The sequence below is a fragment of the Onychostoma macrolepis genome, chromosome 14 (genome assembly GCF_012432095.1).
Source record: "Onychostoma macrolepis isolate SWU-2019 chromosome 14, ASM1243209v1, whole genome shotgun sequence".
In the NCBI taxonomy this organism is placed as follows: Eukaryota; Metazoa; Chordata; class Actinopteri; order Cypriniformes; family Cyprinidae; genus Onychostoma; species Onychostoma macrolepis.
Window position 1 is genome coordinate 3,616,934 of NC_081168.1, and position 21,842 is coordinate 3,638,775.

Consider the following 21,842-nt stretch of genomic DNA (forward strand, 5'->3'; position numbering starts at 1 on the left):
TTCATAACATTATTGCACGATAGGCTATATAATGCAGAAATGAACATTATGAGTAGATCATAACTAAGAATAACATTTGTATGTCAAGTAAATCTGCTATCCGTTCCACTTTTTCTTTTTGGCTCTTGTGCTTTATTTTGCAATGCATCCTTTTGTTGTTGTTGTTGTTGTTGTTGTTGTTTGTGTGTGCTTTTTTCTCCCAGGGTGTTGCATAATACTTGCAGTGCAAATACAAAGAAAAAACTTTTACAATTTTTAACACTTTATTTTACAGTGTCCTTGTTGCTCATTACATGTAGGCTACTTCCTATAGTAATAATAGTAAATTAATGTATGATTGCATGCAATAACCCTAAAGCAGGGGTTTTCAAACTTGTCCTGGAGGACCCCCTGCCCTGCACATCTTGTATGTCTCCCTCATCTAACACACCTGATTCCACTCATCAGCTCATTAGTAGAGACTGCAAGAACTAAATTGGGTGTGTCTGATTAGGGAGACATAAAAAATGTGCAGAGCAGGGTAAATGCTAATTCTAACACTAACCCTATAGAAATTAGGCTGCATGTTGTTAATAAATATTACTCAGTAGCCTAACTATACAGTTACACTTTAACCAGGGCACTTTAAAATAAAGTGTAACCAAGTTGTTGTTTTTTTTTGACGAATTAGGCAAAAAAGATTAAATGAATGCATTTCAATTTTTTACCTTTTTTAAAAAAATTAGACACATAAGGTGTTCATTAACATGTAATTTCATAAAATCTATAATCAGGAGTTGAGAATGCACCATAGTGCATTCAGTAATTAGATTTTTTTTTTAATTAATAAAATGTAAACTGAATTTTTTTGTCAGTTAAACAAAACAACAAAATTAGCACAAGACATTCTAATACATTTGAATATAAATTATCTGAATGAATGAATCAGACTACATTGGGTTACGCAAATTAAAAAAGTTATATTTCTAGGGTTCATTTCATGTATAATGGCTGCTAATCACTGCTATTATAGTAATTATTGAAACAAACAGCACATTATGCAGGTGACAACTGAACACTTCCACCTAGTGGATGCTTTTTGTTTCAGAGGTAGGTTTTGGAGTAGAAACATCTTAAAAGTGCTTTTGACCAGTTTGATGAATTACAAACGCTCTAGAAAGCACTCTTGCTATAACTACATTAGCATATTTTCCTTTTTACTGCTGTCATTCATTGTTTTTACACTGGCTTTGTATCTGTATATTACAAATGCAGCAACATGCTTATGTGTACTAATAATCAGTAATGCATCACAACTGGCACAGATAGTCAAAAACAAAAAAATCAGCTGTACATTGTACGTGTTGATTGTGAGGATAAGCAACTAAACAATCATTAAAACTCATCGTGACGGATCAATTCTTCCCACCACAAAGTGACACGCCTGAAAGAATGTGGCTATTATTAGGGATGAATTTGAATGTCTTTTTTACCTACCTGAGGCACAGCTTACAGGAAAGAATACGGATGCATAAATTGAGGTGGTGTGTATGTTTTCATGCAAATGTGTGGAGGTGTACGTAAATCAATTTATTTGTGTTGATTTTTGAAACTAACAGGAATAATGAAACCATTAGAAATCACTAGGCAATGTGTTTACTTCAGGGAACAGGATCAAACCCTTTCACTCAAAAGCAGAAAAATAAATAATTGCAATAATGGCATTCTTCTGGTTCCATTAAGCATGAAGGCAGCCCCACAGCCCTCCGAATGCAGAAACATCCAAATCCACATAAATGGCTCCTCTCTGAGGCAGGGGTGGCTGAAATCCAGAGAATACTGCAAATCTAGGTCAATGGATTGCTGCACAGCTATGATGACTCCCTCCTCCGAAGTGTATGTGTTATGCTTATGGATGGACAAAACCACACAGTCTGACCAGTAATCCAAGTAATAAAAAGATCATATGCATTCATACATGGATTATCTGTAATGCAACATGCATGCTTTGCATTAATCTGTGACTGGATGCTAATTTTTTTTGCATTGCATTTCTTAGTTTACACTTTATACATTTTCCAGTGATCCAAAACACTCCAGACAGGGCTGAATGAGTGGTAGATGTGCACCTGAAGAGTTGTCCTGCATTATTCAAGTGTTTTAAAGGCAGTGGCTGCAGGCATGTTTTCAACTTTGCATGTCATCATGTGGAACTCTGAGTCTTACCTGCTTTAAAATGAATCAAATCAAACAGACAAAGTACATGTCGGCAGCCTAGCATAGTCAAATGATTCATATCTTCTGAGAATTGTGTATTTATAGCAGTCCCTCATGAGAGGGAACAAACGTCAGATTGAATTCTGAAGATATCATTATGTTCATGCCTGTATTACTGAAGGTATTAATGCAACAAATTGCGAGTCTTTTATAATGAAACGTTATTGCAGATAAAAAGAAAACAGCAGAGCATTTGCCATCTGAATCCCACTCACAGTTTCTCCTTTCGGTGCCTAGCAACACTTTTTCAGCAGAATACACAAAATTAGCAGGGTAAGCGTGACCACAGCCTCAAAGCCATCGCTCGGTGAAGCCAAGCACACAAATTCCTTGAAACAAGATCAGCACACAATGCCAAAGGTTTGCATACTAAAATAAATATGTTCTCTAACTCAAAGAATCCTCTGGGTGCACACAATCTTGTGAGGGTTACACTAGACGAAAGTCAATAAAATGCCATTAAATTCAGAGTGGGTTTTACAAAATATTCCGTAAGAGCAAAAACAATAGGAACTGAAACGCTGCTGAGCTGGAATGGTGACAAGAAATATGCATTACACAAAGCCGATGCACTATCAAATATCACGTAATACTCAAATTACTGTAAAATATATGTTAGCTGCTTAGTAAAAGCCGACAAACGGAGCCAAGTTTGAGCGGATCTGTCCGTGGTCCTGAAACTATAACATACCCTCAGATCCCCCAAAACGTACCAAACCTAATCTCTGGGAAACTCAACCACTGTTAAAGGAATAGTTCACCCAACAATGACAATTAGCTTAAAATTTACATACAAGATGTAGATGAGTTTGTTTCTTCATCAGATTTGGAGAAATGTAGCATTGCATCACTTGCGCTGCAGTGAATGGGTGCCGTCAGAATGAGAGTCCAAACAGCTGATAAAAACATCCACACCACTCCAGTCCATCAGTTAACATCTTGTTAAGCCGAAAGGTGCATGTTTGTATAAACAGATCAATCATTAAGACATTTTTCACTACAAACCACTACATCCTCTCTCCACAATATTGCTTTCACCAGTGAAAAAGTCGTCTCGTTTGAATCAGGAGAGAAATATGCACAGATAAAGCACCATTTACAATTGTTCTAACCAAATATGTGGGTGGATTTTGATATGCGAGGACCACATGAGATGGACTTTATCACTGGAGGAAGCATTATTATGGATCATGGACTCGTATTTTGGCCTTAATTATGGATTTGTTTCTTACAAACACAAAGCTTTTGGCTTCACAAGATGTTAACTGATGGACTGTGATGTTTTTATCAGCTGTTTGGACTCTCATTCTGACGGCACCCATTCACTGCAGAGCATCCATTGGTGAGCAAGTGATGCAATGCTACATTTCTCCAAATCTGATGAAGAAACAAACAAATCTACATCTTGGATGGCCTGAAAATATTTTAAATTTATGTGAAAATTTATTTTGGAGCCGAACCATTTTAATTGGATGAGTATATTTGGAAATCTGGAGAAGCAGGGTGAAACGCTTGTATCTTTCCAGCTGTCATTTTCCTTTAAGATGATGTAAGGCTCATCTCCCTAAGAATGGTCTCCCTCCCCCGTCCAAAGCCTCTCTCGGCACGCTGCATTCATTCGCACTACGCTGCTGATGCTCAGGAGAGTCAGGATGCACAAACTTCCCATCCTTTTCAACTACAGATCCTTTTACTGAAACGCTGGGTGGGTGCCAAGTACATGAAGACTAACTGTTCTGGACAGACAAGATTTCATGAAGGAGAAGCACCCGTCTGAAGGAAGTTGAAGCTGGTGCAGTTTTTCATTTTTTAGAAGCAGAACTTATTTTTGGATTTTCAGCTAGAGGATAGCTACATGAGCTGCACAATTGGTTCCCTTGGGTGAGAGATCTTCTATTTATGCATTATTATAAATAACAGGGAGATGCCTGTTCAGATTTATCATCTGGCAATAGATGCCCAGCTGTATTTGTGGGAAAAGCCTAATACTCTTACCGTGTCGTTTTGATGCATTTATACTTTTATAAACACTCTGCAGGTCTCAGAGATGCTGTACATAACACAATAGACTGTGAATGTCTATTAAAGCGCGTGCAGGTTATGTTCCTCTTGACTTTTCGCTCACTAAAAACAAATCAAAAACTTTTGCGTCTCCGCTTTTTCGTTTTTTGAAGCGTGCACCGCACCAAAATGGCCCTGACTGAAAATTGCAGGACTTATCAAACGCCCAAGGACAGTGGATGTGCTCAGAGTTGCTCTTCTGATGTGGTTGAGCTCAATGTAGGTGGACAGGTGTACTACACTCGCCATGCCACCCTCACCAGCGTGCCAAACTCACTGCTGGGGAAATTATTTTCAACTAAAAAGGACATTTCCAACGACCTCGCGCAGGACATCAAGGGACGCTACTTCATCGACAGGGACGGATTTCTCTTCCGATATGTGTTGGACTATCTCCGCGATAAGAGCGTCGTTCTGCCGGATTATTTTCCCGAGAAAGGGAGGCTCAAACGCGAGGCTGAGTTCTTCCAGCTGCCTGAGCTCGTCAAAATCCTGGCACCAGATGAATACATCCACGGTGATTTTGACGAAGCTTCCCAGGGAAGCGATCAGAGGTTGTTCCCCGCGTCTTACCTGGATGCGCGCGATAGGCGCTACGGCTTCATCACGGTGGGATACAGGAGCCCATGCGCCTTTGGGAGGGACACGGATGCCAAAACTCGAGGACTACCCAAAATCTTCATCTGCGGAAGGGTCGGTCTGGCCAAAGAAGTTTTTGGGGACACCCTAAACGAGAGCCGGGATCCCGACAGGCCAGCCGAGCGATACACCTCTCAGTTTTACCTGAAGTTTCGCCACCTGGAGCGAGCGTTTGATATGCTCGCGGAGAGCGGCTTCCACATCGTGGCGTGCAATTCATCGCTCACCGCTTCTCCGCACAACAGACATACTGATGACAGATACTGGTCCAATAACGCAGAGTATGTCTTCTACCGTAAGTACAGTTTATTGCACAACAATATACAGCCAGCCGGTAATTATCGCCAAAGTGGTTTATCGATTGTTGTCCATTATGAATTACATAATCCATTATTGTTTAAGGTTAAAAATATTTCGGTGTAATATTTTTGACTTTGGTGTCGGTGCCGATAGGCTTATGGGCATCATATCAACATACAGCGCCATTGCGGCGTCCCGAGTTCGAAACCCTACTCAGGGACAATTATAATGATATTATTATCATAATAAAGGCAAAAACGAAAAAAAAAAAAAAAAGATATATATTTTAATATACCTATATATGTTTATTAATATGATGAGTACATTTGCAAAACCAGATAACTCCTTTTAAAAATTCACGTTTTTTCATTGTGCATTCTGAATTAATCTCAATCAAACTGCAGTTGGGTTATTTTGATTAAGTAAAAAATAAAAAAAAATAAAAAATATATACAGCTAACTAATAATAAAAACATGATAACATAATAAAAAAAACATGATTTTTGAACATTTGAACATTTCATTTTTCGGTATTCAGAAATATTTGTCCACTAAATGCCACAGCTGGTCAATTAGAATCAAGTATTCCAGTGTGCCAGTAAACAATAGCCTGACAAATATAATTCAAATCACAGGGATCCTCAAATCTTGCCCACGAGATCCACTTTAGTTTAGCTCTAACCCTAACCAAACACACCTGAGCATGCTAATCATTGTCTTCAGAATCATTAGAAAATCACAGGTTGGTCAGTTTTATCAGGGTTGGAGCTAAACTCTACAGCGCATTGGCCCTCCAGGGCAAGATTTGAGGAACCCTGCTTAAGTGAATTCTATTCACAACATTACCAATAGTTTTCACGCTTTTCTCAGACAGTACCACTAGGCGGCGCACTCTGATAGTTTGATCAATTCTATTCGGATCAATTCTATAATCAGCCTCGAACTAAGAATGTGCTCTTTAATGTAGGTGACAAATGCACTTCCCTTCAAGTATTAGCAGACTGAACTGAGTTTTTCCGCTCAGAACATCGATAGAAGAGAGAGAGAGAGTGAAAGAGGGAGGCTTTCGAGCCAATGCAGATGTGGAGAATTCCCTCAAGTATAGCTCTCAGGGATATGAACAGAGTGTGGTATGAATATTTCAGTAATCTACCACAGTGATGATCATGTCACTTCCTCCTCTCTCTCTCTCTCTCTCTCTCTCTCGCTCGCTCACTCAATCTCTCTTTATTTAACTACATGTGCACCTTTTGGATATGCAATTGTTCTCCAGCGCCTGCCTTCATTAGTGGTTCATTTGACTTGCCTTTGTCTTAAATGAGAGAGATGTTGCAGCATATGGCCAATTAAAAATCACTTTGTGCTTAATTCCAAACGAGTCCCCTTGGAAAACCTAAAAAGAGTGGGCCTGGAACGGAGAGCTTCTGGAGGACAGTCACGAGATTTGGGGCGAATGGACATATGGCTGCTTAATGATTTGTTCTCTGTCATCAGTATAATTACTGCAGCATTCAGCCCCTCCCATTACCCATACATAATGGAAAAAACTTATGACACATCAAGATAAGGAGTCATGCTATACTGTAAGTCGACATCTACATCACGGTCGTGCTGATATTCAGACCAACAGCATGATGGCAAATGTGCTATTGGTTTAAACATCCTGTCAGTAATCGATGGATAGATGTTACACTCGGATGTACATCACAATATACGGAAGAAAATATTTCTTGCTACTTCCATTTCATTGCAACTTTGTTTGCTGGAACTTTGTATTGACAAATAAGAAGTCATAACCAGTGCTCTCCGTTTTATAAAGTGTTTTATTAGGATGCCATTTGATTGACAGGCTCAAGTGTTCATACCTGTTTTAGGGAAATAGGATTATTTATCATCGCTGAATTTTATGGCAGATGAGATATTTAACTTTGGCTTCTCACAATGGCTTCTAAAGCAAATACAGAAGGGCTACATAAAATCAGATACAAATTGTCTATCACAAAAATCACATATCACCTAAAACTGACTTTAAACTCCTTATAAAATAACCGATTTTGTCAGTGTTTCCCGTGACACCATTTTCTTACTGATTGTGATATTTAAGTAAAAGTGGGGAATCACAATTTACTAGGGGTGTCATGAAATGATCTTATTTTACTTGGTGCCCATAGATGAACAAAATAAGAAATGACAAAAGAAAAACAAAAACACTTTTTTTTTTTTTTTCTAATTAGCTGTTACTTTTTATTAGGGTAAAATGGGACGATCTAATGGTACACTTTTATTTAACATGAAGGGAGACCTCGCTTTAAATCCCAACCTATTACTTTTTTAAATAAACCAAACAAATGAACTTGACAGCTATGATCATCATGAATTTTCGTTGAGGCAGCTTTGACACTCTCTTCCACGGGAAGCAAAATCTTATGAGTTTAGAGAGACATGAGGATGTTAAAGCAAAAGATCTAAAGATGATGACTTTATTGGACTTAGACGTGTGATTTCTACCACAGCATTAGACAAGCATGCAAATAATTATATATTTTTTTTGCATTTAAAGTTGCATTTAAAATCCACTTGGCTCAATAGGGGGAATGTGCATCTGCATCGAATGGGCTCGACACTTCTGCCACACCAGCTAACAAGATAAAATTATAATGTAGTTATTTTGCATTACACTTAATGGTTGAAATGTTATATTTCCACTTTACTCCGCACAGTTCGGTTTACAGCATGATTGGTAGATTCTTGTTTCTCTTCTGAATTTGTTTGCTCTTGAATCCCCTGGTGAAATGAACCAGTTGCTTTTTACAGGCCTCACTGCCTTCTCTTGTGCTGTTACTTCTCAGAACATCACCCACATGACACATTTTACCAATTTAGACCGCCCAAGAGACTGGTAATATATCATTTGCGGCTTATTTTTCTTTGTTGCTTACTTACTCATCCTCGTTCTTATATGCTTCATCACTTAACATGCCATCTCTGCCCATTCTCACAGTTAGAAAATGTGCTGCAGGTTGTCCTCAACATTTTTTAAATTATTTGTACCAACTGGTCAGTTTTGTCTCTGCATTAATTAATAGCTGTGATTAATGACCAAAGATTACAGCCACGGTGATTTCTACTTGGCAGAAAAACAAATTGCATGAGCATCATGCGATGCATAAACGTCTCACACATTTCGTAGCTGCATTCAGACGAAACTCATTTACTGACTTCTTCCCCTTTTAATTTATTGCCTGCATCAGTTTTGGCATTCCGTTTTAATCTTAAAATCTTGACCTGTTGTCAAGCAAATTATATTTTAAATTCTAAGCACCCTGCACTTTGATGATGAACAGCCCAAAGTATGTAAAAATAAAACTTGTTTCTTTTCCTGAAAGTTAATACAATAAGAATAATTTATGAAATATTAATTTAAAAAAAAGTTTAGTTTATTATTATCAGTAACAATCCCTCTTCAAATGGATGAGCCTTATTCTTTTGATCATTAAGGACCAAAACAGTACAGCTAATTATTTACATCACAAGCCAGCTTGAAAGTTTTCCAATTAAAAAGCTATTAGATGTTTCTTAAGGTCACCTTCTCTGTTGCCCAAGAATACTGATGATCCACGGCATGTTTTTGCATCATAAAGCAGAAACATCCAGTGAAGTTGACGCCGCATGCATAATTATCTCTACGTTCAAAACCTAGAATCTAGCTATATAATTCATGCTATATAATTTTGCATTTAATGTATTGCAACATCACGACTCAGCCTGTCACATTGTTTCCAGTCCAGTACAGATTATACAGTAGGGTGTGGGGTGGGGGGTAATCAAATGTGCTTCAAGCAGTGTATTAGGCCCACAGCAATTGAAACACGAGCTAGGCAACTAAGCTTGTCAAAATACACCACGGACAGAGAGAGATTATTCTGGCCATGTCCTCTAAGAACCTCATGTGAATATGCAGTGTCTATTATTCCTGTGAACGCTAGTGATTTACAGCCATTATTGAACTGGCACAAGAAATAAGTCCTGTGCCACTGAGGGAGTTGAGATGGGGCAAATCCCGATCGTTCCCATCTAGGCTGCTGCACAGAAAGAGCGACTCCACCTGAAATGGAAAGTAAATGGAGAAGAGCGAGAAAGCAGTGCAAGTGATTTTCCAGCGGAACCGGTCGTATCCAGTGTGTTAAAGATTTCCGTGCTTAAGAAAACTGTGAAATTACAAGTGCACAGGGATGATGCTTTGTTATGGAGGTTTGGGCAAAAATTCAATGTAAGATGTAGGATACAGACATGGGCTGCATTCAAAATTGCATACTCAGGTACTTCTTTAGTATCTTCTCCATCCTGTCTCGCGGCGCAGTGATGCACATACGTGGTGCTCAGGTGTGCATGCACGGACGAAATAACAAATGCGCTGCATGGGTAAATAAATTCAGAATACTAATTTGCTGTCACCGTTTTCATTTGCGCCTAAATAAACTAAATAAAGTGCAATAATAACTATCATTACAATTATTCTTTTTTTTTCATAGTTATATTTAATAAGTCACATATAGTATGCATGCATGGATGCAGTCATAGAATCAGAGAAGATCATGTCTCCTTAAGTGCAGGGCGCTCATGTTTGGCAGTCTTCTTCTGGCTACCTGGTTGATCCAACCTAAACTCAAAGATAAAAAGGACAGTTCACCGAAAACATTCTGTCATCATTTACTCACCCTTTATGTAGTTCCAAACCCATATGACTTTGGTTCATCTTCGAAACACAAACTAATGAAACCTGGGAGGTTTCTGTCCCTCCATTGAAACTCAAGGTGACCAAAGACTTTTAAGGTACAACTTTTAAGGTAATACTTTTAATATGTACCATAACAAGGGACAAATTTGTACCTTTTACCTTTTGTGCCTTAGTGTAAAATAGCCCAGTGACAACTTTAATTAGTTAGTTAGTTTAGATTAATTAGTCAAATTGTAATAAATTTGGTTAATTCTTTATTTATTTGTTTAATGGGTGGATTGAACCAGCTGGTGAAGTAAATGTGTCCAGTATACACCTTCAATACAGTTTAAAAACCATTTCTGATTAAGTTGGTTGAGAGAACTTCTAAAATATTATTAACAGAATATGAATATGTCTAGACTGTTAGTGTTAATACATTACAAGCATCAAAAGTGTTTTATTATACTACCTAAAAAAGCCTTCAAATTAGCAATGGCTCTTCTTTTGCATTCAAATAGTCCTGCTCTCCCTCACTGTCCTTCCTCTATGACGCTGTGAAATTTGCCTTTCTCCACGTCTCAAAAGAAGCCACTGTAGTAATGACAGGTTCTCTGTCATCTCATTCTGCTGGTCTTATTGCGCCCCATCAGCGCTTTGAGAGGGTCATGACTACACTGAGATGATCTGGGCTCTCCAATCTGTCTGTCAGATGCTTCTTTCCCAGACGCACATGGCTGCCTTTAACAATGGAAGGAGATTGCAGCTTGTGTCAACATCAGTCAGAGGATGAAATTGTCATATTGTCTGTAATCTTCCAGCACAAAGCCTCTGGATAGCAGACTTGGAGACTGGGATTGGCGTTACTTGTCCTTGGATTAGGACAATGGGTGTTTAAGTCCAGCCCATTTGGACCCTTCTGTCACCCTGCCTCATTTCCCATGATGCATCAGCTCTTTTTACATTCGGACACCTCATTTGCATTATTATCAGCACAGTTTGTGTTTCCACAGCTTAATATTCCAAGTAAAATGTTTGTTTCTTAGATACAGTACAAGCTTTTTTTATTTGCAAAGATGAGTTTTCTATATGACTGCTCCCCTGCAAGGACAAAATTGGCCTACTTTGTACATTAACAAGCACATGCACATGATCAAACCTCAGGCGAAGCTCAAAAACCATAACAGAAGGACTTTAATCAGACTTTATACATATTTACACAGAGCTCTTGTACTGAACTAACGTAACCCTGAGATGCACATAGCTGATCATCATGCACTGAATTGATTTTGATCTTCGGTTTTTCGTAGGATGAAAATATGGCACAGACTCACAGTATTTAAGATTAGCATCAGTGGTCTCATTCTCATTAACAAGCCTCAAGTGTGCAAAGATTCCTTTGCTAATTTCTCATATCAAACCGATCTGTTGAGAATGAAGAGGCTTGTTTTTTTGTCTTTTCTATGATCTGAAGTCAGAGCTATAAAAGCTGTGGGTGCAGAAAAACTTTTATTCCTATGTCTGTAAAATTTATGGTTATCACTGTATTGAGCAAACTGAGACCCATATGCGTATACTGTATGTATGTGTGTGTGTGTGTGTGTGTGTGTGTGTGGGTGGGTGTGGAAATAGCTCCAATCCAGAAATGCCTGCAGGGTTGTGGTGGTGAGTATGATTGGTTGACTTTCCTGGCATACCAAAATGGACGGCTTGACTCAGTCATTTATCAAGAGCTGAGAATATTCATTTTTTCCCCTTTGCTGTTTGTAGATAGACCTTATATTTGTGAGCTGGATGGTTTTGGATCCACACAGATCACAGGAAAATTGTTTTGCCCCACTTTTATAGGTTATTTGATTAGTACATCTTTCACAGATTTGAAATATAATTGACACGAATGAGCAAATTGTTGATCTATAGCAACCGAGTGCTGCAGTGATGATGTATTTTTGTAGGCCAACCTGGAAGTTAGCATCACCCTATAGTCTCAGCCCACAGACCGTTGAATGTCTGATGCACAAGACAAACAAAATATGTTATCAATTAAACGCTGGATTTTCAAAAGAATGTGAAGTTCACAGCACAGACTCTTGGCAACTGAAGATGACATCTTGAATGAATGATTTATTGGTTGCACGCCGGTCTGTTATTATTGTAGGGACATTGGCTACAGTTTCATGCCCCTAAACATGACACTGAACAATGCTAACTTTGATTGGTTGTTTACATGTGGGTCAAATGGCAGTCCTTGGCCAGTGAAAGCTGCTATGGAGTCCAGATCTTCTGCCCTCAGTTTGCAGCTTTTTTGTTTGTTTGTTTATTACAGTGGGCAGAAGTAAAAAAGTTAAAGTTAGGATATATATGTAAATGCTCTACACCACGGTCACATTATTTTAAAGTCACCACCGTTAAGGTTCCAACAAATCTTTTTGAAATCTACAAGTTGGAAATTCAGAGTTAGAACAGATTGCAAGTTTACACACAATGAGGCTGTGAAAGCGGTAGGGCAGCCCCCCAATAGTTGACTAAATAGGCGACCATCACAGAAAAAAACTGTCTGTTTCTGTGATGAACAGATTGTTAACTTCTGGTCCTTGAGGTAATTACAGTATATCTGGCAGGAAATCCAAACGTTCGCCTATCATTCATCGACATCAAATATGCTTATCATTTGAAAGTGAAAAGTGTAAGTAGCAGAAACTTTACACGGCTGCTTGCTCTAATGTTTACTTAGATAAAAGTGTGGTAGGTGCATGTCCATGTAACTGTGTGGAAGCTGTTGATGTAATCACTGGCAGTTTTGGAAACAACTTAAAATATGCCATCATTTTGCTCATGCAGATCTACTTTTATTTGTGTGCACTGAAAATATCAACAAAACGTGCTTTTGTAAAATAAAGAAAACAAACAGGACATGCTTTCTGCAGTCTTGTTCTCAGTGTACTGGAGCACGACACAAAAATGAAGCAAACCTCAGCGTATAGACTACTTGCCTAATAGACATGAGAAATATATCTACAGAAAGCTTGATATGCCTACTTTTAGATGAACCAATTTAAGTCGAAAACAAATATTCTCTGATTATGTAATCCGTATGAAAGGTGCATTTCTCCCTGAGGGTGCGTCACTGTATTGCAGAGCTGTCAGAGTCAGCTTCATCTTTGCAGCCGACACACTGACTCAGAAAACACAAGTTTATTAATAAATAATTAAAATATCTCCTTGCAGTTTTTTTTGACACATTCATAGTCATTACTTTTACCAGTGCTTTATACGTCAATAGGCTATATGTGTTAAAGGCTCATTATGATGAAGTGCAAAAATGCCCACTCATTTCCTTTTTTTGGGGTCTTGGATGAATTTGATGAGAAATCGTTGCGTTTATATTGAAATGTCAGACTTTTGATTGCATATTCTAGGAACAATTTGATATGAGTAGAGGAGGCATGCGATTATTATTGTTTTTTTTTCTCAGGGAAAAAAATCGGAGAAGCAGAAGACTTAAGCTAAAGCTCTCTGTTCTCAGTTTAATCTCATTAGTGTAGGAAAAACAATTTGGATATTAAAGAAATCTCATTTGTGATGTCTCTTTCCTACGGAAGAGGAAATCAAGCGAAGTAAAAAAGTAGATAATGGGTGTGTATTCCTTGTAATTTCCAGTAGACATAATCCATAATTAATACCATAGTTCTGAGCAGTTAAACATCTCTGCAAACTTTAATGCACAGATACGCAGGAAGCATTATGACTGCAGGTCATAAACACAAATACATTAGTTGCCGCCCAGATGATTTACCCATATTAGCATCAGCTGCTTTCATGTGAGCATTAGGAGATTAAGTGTTAATTAAAAATGCATAGATGTGCGTCACACTATTTTTAGGATCGCTGTCTGAGCTGCGCTGTAGTGCTAGCAAACACATTACGCTGAGCACGCCGCTCAGGAGAATTGCGATCTGAAGCACTCTCAGGCATTTAGACGCAATGTATTGTGGGTAGACGCTGGTGGGTGGTTGCCCCTTGTGATGAGATTGTCTCTGCTCGAGCCCGGTACCAAATGCATTTCTCAGGCTTGTGTAATTCATGAGAAGGCACTCACATACGGTAACTGATTTAGCTCTGCAGACAAGCCCCAACCGTAATGGGCCTGCAATATGATCCGTGCAGCCGTATATGCAGCTCTGTAGTCGCTCGGAGATCAGAAGACAGAGGATGGGGTGGATGCAGCAAAATGCAATCAATTTCTTGTCTGATAGAAATTGCAGCCATAAGCTTGGTGAGTATTAATGGTAAACAGCACCAGATTAGCCTAATGTCCTGCTGACCAAGGCCATTTGATATTTACCGCTTACAGTAATACCAATGAGCAATGATCGTGGGATGCACTGTCTCCAGATCTTTACAGTCTGACTCTGGGAAACGTGAGTTTCCATTTAAATGCGCCGTCTGAGGACAACAGCAAGTTGAGGAGCAGTTCCAGCCTAGCTTATTTAGTTTTATGGCAAGCGTTATAGTTGCTCGCCTCGCTTCTTGACTTGTGGTCCCATCAGGCTGCACCATCCATTTTGAAACAATCCTTCAATAAAAGCCTTTCTATTCACCCTTCATATGCTGCAGAGAAACAAAGATGAGAGATGGACAGAGAAGTGCAGAGTGCAGAGGAAACAGGAGAACCTGCTTTCATTGTTATGCAGGGAAATGGACTGCTTAATCTGGTATTTTTGTAGGCCAAACCTGAAGTTAAAGGATAGTTCACCTGAAAATGAAAATGACCCCATGATTTAGTCACCCTCAAGCTGTCTTAGGTGTATATGACCTTCTTCTTTCAGACGAATACAATCTGAGTTATATTGAAAAATGTCCTGGCTCTTCCAAACTTTATAATTGCAGTGAATGATAGCTGAGTTTTTGAAGTCCAATAAAGTGTGTCCATCCATCATAAAATGAATAAAGGGCCTCTGAAGTGAAGCGATGCAGTTTTGTAAGAAAAATAACCATAATTTAAACTTTATTAACCTGTAATCTCTAGCTTCTGCTACCTGTCATACGCGCGTTCACGAGAGACTGGCGTTCCAGCGGATGACGTAAACTCCGATGAGAAGTAACAAATGCGGAAGTGCAGAGGAGAGAGCAAAACAAAACGGTTTCTGAGAATAAAAAAGCATATCAAGGAGCACAAAATGAATAATCGTCACTCCTGACGATGTATTAAGGTCTTATGAAGTGAAATGGTCAGTCTGTGCAAGACACTGAACATTATTTACAGCATTATTAATATACACAGTTATATTATCAAGGCTAATTTCGAGTCGGAGTGACTTGTCAGGTGTCTGAAAGTGAGTTTTGATGGAGCCACAAACTGTTTCAGACACTTCAGTCTGATTTAGTGAACTGGTTCAACTAGCTCACCAAAAAGAACCGGTTCAAAAGAATGATTCATTCGTCAACTGGACATCACTTCGAACTGTTTGCCTGAGGCTCTGGATTAGAGGTAATAATGTTCAGTTTCTTTCACAGACTGATAACACTGACAGTTTGGCAACTGGTGATTGGCTCATTCCTTTAGAAGGCGGGACTTATTCTGCCAAAAAGCAATGCACATTGCATTTTCTCCCATTCGCAGTAATGTGAGTCTTGCTATTTCTATAGTCTTTGCTTTAACTTCTCCATCACTAAGCTTCCAACAGCTCACTCTTTCAATCATTATTTGCAATCTATAAGTTGGAAAGTTTGAGTTTCCAAGAACACAAGTCTAAAAGCAGACTAGAAAGTAAATGAGTTTTCCAGCTCTGCATGAGGACGTTTAATGTCCTTGACAACCTCTATTTAGCCACTTGTTAGCAGTCGCCTTTTTGTCAAGACACATAAAAGCTTCAAGTCTTGAGTGGGGTATTACTTATGTGTTTTATTTAGTAGAATAAAAGGTGAAAATGATTTAGTTTTATGGCATTGTTGCTCGCCATGCTTCTTGACTTGTGGTCCCATCAGGCTGCACCGTCCATTTAGAAACAATCCTTCAGTAAAAGCCTTTCTATTCACCGTTCATATGCTGCAAGCAAAGGGAAGCGAAGATGAGAGATGGACAGAGAGGAGAACCTGCTTTAATTGTTATTCAGGGAAATGTTCTGCTTATTCTGGTGTCAGATTCATGGATTCCCATTAGAAAGCCACTAGCAATCACACCGCCTTCAATTAGCCTGTTATTGCATTCAGTAAAATGTATTTGCAGCTCAGCTGAATGATTTTGTTATTAATCAGGATAAATTAGCAGCTTTGGAGACACAATGAACACAAATTATTGCTTCTGAGAGTCGTGTTTAGCTAATAACGATCCTCAGATGTAAAATAGCATCCCTCAATGCAGATGACGTCTCACTGGTGATCATTCTTTTTAATAGTATGTCAAGCTGATGGGAAAAGGGTTGAAATTCTATACATGAGAAACACCAATAACAGGAAGGTGGAGATACGGTGACCCCTGGGGAGAAAACGTCGGACTTATTTTATCGAGCCTCTGTCAAGCTATAGGTATTGCATTTTATGTTCTCGAAACCACAGCTGCAATTCATAGGGATTGGACTGAGAAAGTGCAGCAGCGATTATATGCACACACACACAAATGTGAAAGATCATCGTTTGATTTGGGTGGGTGAATCTCTCAATGTAATGTCCAGGTCATATTTCATCACCCAAATTATAGGAACAGTTTACATGAGAAATTAATTAAATGAAGTTCCTAAACGTAAGTTAGGGAGGAGCAAGCCCATCCAATCTTTCAATCAACAGCCAGAGTATATAAGCAGCTGCTTACCTCTCTTCAGTCTCAGCTGTTTCAGCATCTCCCCACCTCCCCAATCTCCACCTTCATCTTAGGTACCTTGCCCTTTGTAATCATCCTATATCAAGTCCCCGGGGGGTATATCAGAGCTCGAGTTGAAGCTGCTTCATCGAGCCCCTCATCAGTGGACAGAAAGCCAAATAAGTTTACTCTATTTCCTAATGATTATATGGGCAAACTAACTCGTTAAAATATGCATTAAGAAGTTATTGAACCAAATGATCAAATTAGCTAAATTATTTCAACCAAATTATCAATTTAAATAATATAAATTCTCATTACTGTAAAGAAAAAGTTTTTAATGTTTAATTAAAAAAAAAAAAAATCAAAATCAGTAAAGGCAAGCAAAACAAGCAACACCATCTCTAAATCTATAAAAAGCTATCTATAAAAGCTTTACTATTTATTTATTTATAAGAATTGTAATTATATTAACTATGCTTTAATTTAGTGCAAAATGTTTAAAATCCTTTTTTATATTTATGCATGTATTTATTTATTTACTTTCACATTTCAATATTGAGAATTTTAATGGCCTTAAAAATTTATTTTTAATATCATGGTGTATTTATTTATTTATTTAAATTTTATTTTTGCATTACAATAAAGATCATTTTAATGGTCTTAACTAATGCTTCATTTTACCACAATGTTTCAATTCTTTTTTTTTATCATTTATGCATGTATTTATTTATTTACATTTTGCATTAATGAGAATTTTAATGGTTCTTAAAGGACCATTTTCCATGGTGTATAAATGAGTAACTGTTTATTTAAATTTGATTTTCTTTTTTCATTACAACAAAGAGAATTTTAACTAATGATTCATTTTAAGACATATAAAATCTTTACTACTGGCATTTATTTATATTATTTATTTATTTATTTAAATTTTCTTTTGTTTTTGCATGAATCAATGAATGAATGAATGAAGCATTTATATAGCGCTTTTATTGTGTATTGCTATACACCCAAAGCGCTTTACAATCATGTGGGGAGTCTCTCCTCAACCACCACCAGTGGTGCATCACAATACAGAGAATTGAATTGGTCTTAACTGTTTAAATTGTTTATTTTTTTATTTATGCATTTATTTATTTACATTTTTTTGTATTACAGAGAATGAGAATTTGATGAGAATGAGAATTTTTATGCTCGATAAAGGACCATTTACCATGGTTTATGAATTCATAAAATTTTCTTTTATCATTACAATAGAGAGAATTTTAATGGTCTTAAAGATGCCATAGAATGGAAAACTGTATTTACCTTGGCATAGTTGAATGCCAAACCTGATATTGCCAAGTGCAATGTGTTCCTGGGTCAACATCTTTGTTGACCCTGGAACAACATTGTGATTAACCAATCAGATTTCAAGAACCAGTTTATAATTTTTGTGAAGTTTAGGATTACAATCAGTGTTTGGTGCTTGTACATCACTGTAATTAATCTATCAGTTCCTCTGATTTTAGGGATTACTCATGGGTAAAGTTAGGTTTAGGTGTAGGAATATGGTTAAGATTATATTTTTGGATTAAAATGTTGTTCCAGGGTCAACAAAATATGTTGACCCAGGAACACGTTGCACTTGGCAATATCAGGTTGTGCTAGTTGAATAGCCCATGTTCTAGGCCAGCCGGACCTACACAGCCGAATCATCAGAAGTTCTGCAGGTATTGTGAAGAAACAAGCGAGGACAACAGCGCAAATGGCAGATCATGTAAATAAATGTTATGCTCCAGGCTGTGCAGGGGATGTGAAGTGCAGGGATGAGTTGGTGTCTGTATACAGAAAGGCACGGAAAGCAAATAACACGACCCACTAAAGGGACATGGTTGGCTCCTTGCTAACGGTAGCCTGTTACATTACAGTACATAGGATTTCACTTACCACATAAACAGAGTAAGGAGAGATGACTCAGGATGATGGCGAATGATTTACAGATCCTGAGCACCACTGACAAGCATCTGATCTTGTAAAATGTGTGGTAAGTACTGCCGCTCCATAGTATAAACAGAGTACGTGCGATCGCGAATCTCGAAAGTTAAAGTAAAAAGCGATCGTGTATTTGAAAGCAGTTTCAGTGCCCCGCATATTAATAACATTATATACATTATATATATTAATATATTATATACAGTATAATTACCCGACGATATAACTGCGAGAGAGAGTATTTAAATATATATTTTCCTCCCTGTTTTTCCTTCCTGCTTTGAGCTACTGAAATGAGCCGCACTGTGAAACAGCCAATCAGAGCAGAGCTCAACATTATTATTCATGACCCTTCCAAATAAGCCAATAACAGATCATTTCATTCTAGGGAGAAATCCTAGGGTTGTAAATGCACATATAAAACCGTTTCTGGAGAATTTTTGCCCTTACCTAAGACACATACCTTCTATGTAGATATCAGAGAACAATTTAAAATATTGTATCAATGCATTCTATGGCACCTTTAACTAATGATTAATTTTAAATACTATGACATATAAAGTCTTTACATTTATTTATTAGACTGAAGATAATTTAATGCTCATAACTAAAGATTTGTCTTAATACCATGTTGTATAAATTCTTTGCTATTTAATTATTTTTTTTAATGTATTTATGCATTACAGTAATAATGAGAATTGTAATGGTCTTGAAAAAAAGACTTATTTTCTTTATACAAAATATAATTTTTGCCTTGATCTTGACATGAAATATGATCCGGACACGTTCACAGAGTTCTTCATCCAGGATCCCTGCAGTGGGAGGTGATTTGTGTCCATGAACTGAAGGAGACACCTGGGCTGGAGGGCCGATACAGGCCTGCCAGGAAACAGAATAGCTAGAGGTTGGTTTGCGGTCTGCCTGTGAAGGTGAACGGGATGTCATCCATTCACAGTTTCACAAAGTGCTTCAAAGTTGTATTTTCAGACATTTAAATTTAGTTTTAAACAGAAAGCATGTTCACTAATACTGTTTTCAGAGCTCAGATTCTCCACCTCTGTCGCACTCAAGGATTATACGAAAATATGAATATGTAAATGCATTTGAAGGTGTTCCGTCCCTTCATTCAGCTAATACTTTGATGTTTGGAGATTTCTCTGCAGTCATAGTCTGTTTTGATGCATGCACATATCCATCAGATAACAAAAGCGATTGATGCACACTGTTATCTTTTTGAGACAAGGACTCGGCCCTTTGTGGTTTTAGCACAGTTCTTTGTCCAAAACACAAAACAGATCGATACATATAGTTCAGACCGTGATTTAAATGTGGATTCTTTATGTCTTTGATAAGGTCAACTTGATAAGGTCAATCTGCTCAATGCCAAGCGCCTGGCTCGCACTCGTGCATATTAATGCATTTCACCGTGTGCACGTGATGCTTTTTTATTTTCAAGTTTGTGAGTTTAATTTCCTTTTGAGCAAATTATGCATTTTAAATGGACTACTTAAGCATCGACTGTGTAAAATGAGAAACATCCGTGCCATTAGAGGAGCATTTGTGTTGGTTGAAGCGCTGTATTATAAAGGGAAATTAAGAATATCTTTGTTCACCTCAGTTCTTTCACCTTTGTTATCAGGTTTCACACATCCTGATTCCTGAACGAACCATCCTGCAATCTGATACCTACAACAAAATCACACTGACTTCCGAAATGACTCCCAGTGTTATCATTTCGGCTGTATGTGCTTTGATGACATCTGTGGCTTTTGTGGCTTTGTGTTTTTAAGGTGGCCCATCCGGATGGTCGTCTTCTCACTGCGACTGCTGCTGCAAGAGCCACAAGAGCGAACGTGAGGGTGAGAGCGGCACTTCCTTCAATGAGCTCTCCACTTCCTGTTCAGAGACCCAATCGGAAGCCAGCTCTCCACAGGAAACGGTCATCGTGCGTCCCGTCACCCGCCAGCCCAACATCCAGACTCTGGACCGGCCGGTGAAAAAGGGTCCGACCCCGATTCCCAGGAGGACTGATCTGCTCCGCGTTCGAACCACCGGGCCGCGTGACGCCATGGCGGGAAAGAGGAAACCGGCCAAGGAGAAGCTGACTCCGGAGCAGGAGCTGGAGAAATGCATCCAGGACTTCCGGCGGATTAAAATTCCAGAGCGCTTTCCAGAGAGGAAGTACATGTGGCAGTCGGAGCTCTTGAAAAAATATCGGCTCTGAAATGATTTCCTGCAGGCTCGCTGAGCCTATTAGTGCAACACAACAGAGCTCTCAGCGCATACGATGACATAATTCTTCTTTGCTTAGGCTTAATTGGCTCGTCTGTGTAATCATGCGGCAAGATGCACAATTAACAATTCAGTGAACCTCAAGTGACTCCTAAAGGGACCGGTCCTGTTTGGCACAATGACATTAAAGTCTAAACCAATTTCACGGTGTCTAGACGAACCTCTCAAATAAAAAACAGATCGTATATATATATATACACAATAATCACAAGTGTGTATTACCTGGTGATGCTCAAAGTCGGTGCACGGATAGCACAGCACTTTTGTACGGCGTTCCACCTGTAAATGCAATGCACATATGAGAACTGCAGGATTCGTATGTGAATGTGGTTTGCATTATTCGATACTGTGTTTAACTGATGGAGAGTTTTAAAGGAATAGTTCACCCAGAAATTCAAATTTGCTGAAAATGTATTCTCAGGCCATCCAAGATGTAGATGAGTTTGTTTCTTCATTAGATTTGGAGAAATGTAGCATTACATCACTTGCTCATCAATGGATGCTCTGCAGTGAATGGGTGCCGTCAGAATGAGAGTCCAAACAGCTGATAAAAACATCACAATGATCCACACCACTCCAGTCCATCAGTTAATATCTTGTGAGTGTTTGTAATAAACAAATCCGTCATTAAGAGATTTTTACATTAAACCGTCACTTCAGGACAAAATCCATAATCCATAATAATGCTTCCTCCAGTGAAAAAGTCCATCCTCTCACATCAAAATCCACTGACTGTTTTTGCTTGTAAACAGTGCTTGATCTGTGCATATTTCTCTCCTGATCGAGACGAAACAACTTTTTCAC

At 38.4% G+C, this 21,842-nt stretch overlaps 1 protein-coding gene across 2 annotated transcripts; it reads left to right on the forward strand.

Annotated features, from left to right (window-relative positions):
* The first annotated feature begins 3,768 nt into the window (after positions 1–3,768).
* On the forward strand, positions 3,769–21,416 carry kctd16a (potassium channel tetramerization domain containing 16a). Of its 2 annotated transcripts, XR_009274116.1 has the most exons (3): positions 3,769–5,251; positions 19,540–19,650; positions 20,537–20,649. XR_009274116.1 is itself a non-coding variant. In XM_058797482.1 (2 exons), the coding sequence occupies exons 1-2, from the start codon at positions 4,447–4,449 to the stop codon at positions 20,968–20,970; spliced, it is 1,239 nt and encodes a 412-aa protein (XP_058653465.1). In that variant the 5' UTR covers positions 3,769–4,446; the 3' UTR covers positions 20,971–21,416. The 2 variants fall into 2 exon arrangements, 1 of the variants encoding a protein (XP_058653465.1); XM_058797482.1 differs by lacking the exon at positions 19,540–19,650 and having other exon boundaries at positions 20,537–21,416.
* The last annotated feature ends 426 nt before the right edge of the window (positions 21,417–21,842 follow it).